The sequence below is a fragment of the Arachis duranensis genome, chromosome 3, assembly GCF_000817695.3.
Source record: "Arachis duranensis cultivar V14167 chromosome 3, aradu.V14167.gnm2.J7QH, whole genome shotgun sequence".
Taxonomy (NCBI): Eukaryota; Viridiplantae; Streptophyta; class Magnoliopsida; order Fabales; family Fabaceae; genus Arachis; species Arachis duranensis.
In genome coordinates this window covers 825,232-828,092 of record NC_029774.3, presented here as the reverse complement: position 1 = coordinate 828,092, position 2,861 = coordinate 825,232, and the positions used below count along the sequence as shown (strand labels likewise).

The following is a 2,861-nucleotide window of genomic DNA, read 5'->3' as shown; positions in this document are numbered from 1 at the left end:
CTTCCCAGCCGCCCCTCTACAATTCCAAGCCATAATATTCATAAAGACAAAGTAAAACAGGGGAAAACTATTCCGCCATATTCATGGCCTCCTCTTTGTCATAGACGACTGTATCTGATTCATTTCTTTGTGATATTCCATACCCTTCTCGCACTTGATTCTCCCCAGGTTGGTTTTGGTGATGTCTCTGTTCCTCATATAGTTCCATGACTTCAACCATTGTCGCTATGTTGATCGGATTCAAGTTCGGTGGCTTTGGTTCAGGCCCTTCAATGTCATCCATATGCTCATCTGACATTATAGTTTCTGGGACAAATTCTTCTACCAATGACCCGTCTTGGCCTTCCTCTCCGATGGTAGTTGGGAATTTATAGCTCTGTTGGGTGATTCTGGGTTTGCTGCTATTATTCTTGTTTGTGGGGTTCATGTTTTGGTCACTGGGTGTTTCGTTGGATTTGGTCCATTGGGATTCATTTTGTGTTTTTCTAGCCCCAAGTTGGGTTTCAATCTTATTCAAATTTGGTATCTTAGGGATTTGACTTGGGTTGGGCTGTGGAATACTTGTCTCTGCCTATTTTGGCCGCGGGTTAGTGGGCTGGGTTTTATTGGGCCGGGGAGAACTAGTTTGGTTCTTTGGATTAACCACGTCAGTAGCATTTTTTCTTCTACTTTGTTTTTTATCAATTAATGTGTTGGGCTGTTTTCCTTTACTGAAGTTAGTGTCCTTCTCCACAGATTGCTGATGTGGTGTAGAACCTTCTTCAATGATATGATTCTCTTCTTCTGCAGCACTGAGAATAGCAAACCTAGTACCTTTTTCTTGATTCTGAATCTTCAAATTTGCATTTTGGGCACCTCTACTACCTTCTCCAGGCTAGACTTTTCCTGCTTTTTTGCCACGATTTGTCCTCTGCACCATCATCCATGGTCCGTACGCACCGTCTTCCTCTTTTATTACCTTTTTACCCTTGTTATTATTATTCTTTCCATTATTACCCTCTTTATTTTTGTCATTTTGTGGAACCTGCTTCTCTCCAACATCTGACTCCTTCTCTGCCATGGCTACTGCCCCTGAGGCTCCGTTCACAACAACTTTTCGGGGGCAGCAATTACTATCATGTCCTACTAATCCACATTGGAAACAGATGCTGTGGAGACCTTCATATTCAACCAAATATCTTATTCCATTAATAGAATATTGTGAAACAAGGGGTTCTATCAGATCAAGTTCAACATAAAGTCTTGCAAATTTGCCTCTGCTCTTGTCTGCTGTATTTATGTCCACTCTCATAGTTTTTCCCAGAATGCTGCCAATCCTTTTCAACATCTCCTCTTTATAATATTCAATAGCCAAACCCGGAAGCCTAACCCATGTAGCTATACTATTTATGGTTGCTTCTATTGGGTTAAAGTTTGGTTTCCAGAACCTAATGGCTAGATAATGATCAAAGATTTTCCATGGACCACCTGTCAGGGCAAAATCTAAATCCTCCTGCGAGAAGGATTTCACAATAAAAAATTTATTGCCAAGATCTATCACCTCAATAGAACCCTGTTTTCCCCACATAGCCTCTAATCGTTTGCTTAGTACTGGCAGTGAAATTTTTCTTCCCAGCAATTTGACAATCAATGAATCCCACCATTGATGTCTCAGTGATTTAAGTCCAGCATCATTAACAATAAAATTATAAATACCATTTACTTTTTCTACTCATATTTCAGGAGAGGGCTCATGGCTTTTCTTTCCATTGCTGTTATCGTTAGTTTGGTCTTTCTCAATCTCGTCTGTCTTCTCTCCAGGTTCTTCGTCTGAAGAGGAAAAGCTATCATCTTCCATCTCTCCCACTGGTCTTCTCCCCCCTTCACTGCATCTCTGAAGGATCTTGTTGTTGCTCGGCCTTCCACTCCACTCTCTAGCTCTCCAATCATCCAATCTTCCTCTCTCGGCGCTGAGGTTATCTCCCCTGAGAAAGCCTCACTTTCTCCAATCTTGCGGACCTTCTTTCCATATCTCTGAAGGAGCTCTGCATCTCACAGTTCTATTTCTCTTGGGTCATGAGACCGTGAATGTCCTCCACGGACAAAGCCACCTCTCATGGTGGTGGAAGAAAGGTACTGGTTGCAAATGAAAGGATGTACTGAGAGAAAAAACAAAAACAAATTTTTGCTTACTAGCACTGATAGACGATTTTAAATAACAGGCCTGTTACACATACAAGCGTTTTTGAGTTACAAGTTCTATAAGTTGGCCCAAACCCAACAAAAACAACGCGCACCACACTCTCCACACTCGAACATAAAAATCACGCGTCTTACTCAACTGTTTCGTTTTTCCAAAGCGCGCTCATAATGAAAAAACTCTTCCTCTTCCTCAATCAATACCCAAACCCTCGAGATTCAAGCCACGTTCGAAACAAAACAAAGCTATGAAGAAACCGTTCAACTCCTCGCGAAAAGTAGAAGAAATCAAGAAGAAAACATTCAAATCTCCATCAAAAAACACCAAAAAGAACGAACAAATATTATTCAAGGTACTGTTTCATTTTTCTTCTAGCTTTTTCACATTTCTGTTTCTGATTTCAAAATTGAAGCACTATATCGTCGTATTTCTCTTTCTGTTTCACTGTTCTTGGTTTAGATCTCATACTACTGTTCTGATAAAACTCTTCAAATCGTTTACACTATTTTACGTAGGTCTAGTGAAATGATTTTTGGGTGTATACATATAAAGTCTATTTTGGGAATGTTTGGATGTTTTTTAAGTAGGTTTGTATACATATAAATTCTGTATGGCACATTTCTATGTGTATATGTCAGTATTGAATGTGACTGGTGCTTCTAGTGGCATTTTGAACTTAAAT

General features: G+C 40.0%; 1 protein-coding gene across 1 annotated transcript; it reads right to left on the bottom strand.

Annotated features, from left to right (window-relative positions):
- Positions 1–874: 874 nt before the first annotated feature.
- Positions 875–1,567, bottom strand: LOC127745716 (uncharacterized). Its single transcript, XM_052259174.1, has one exon. The coding sequence runs from the start codon at positions 1,565–1,567 to the stop codon at positions 875–877; it is 693 nt and encodes a 230-aa protein (XP_052115134.1).
- Positions 1,568–2,861: the final 1,294 nt, after the last annotated feature.

Excerpts from the sequence above, each read along its gene's own strand:
- LOC127745716 (XM_052259174.1), bottom strand. The coding sequence starts at position 1,567 with ATGTGGGGAAAACAGGGTTCTATTGAGGTGATAGATCTTGGCAATAAA.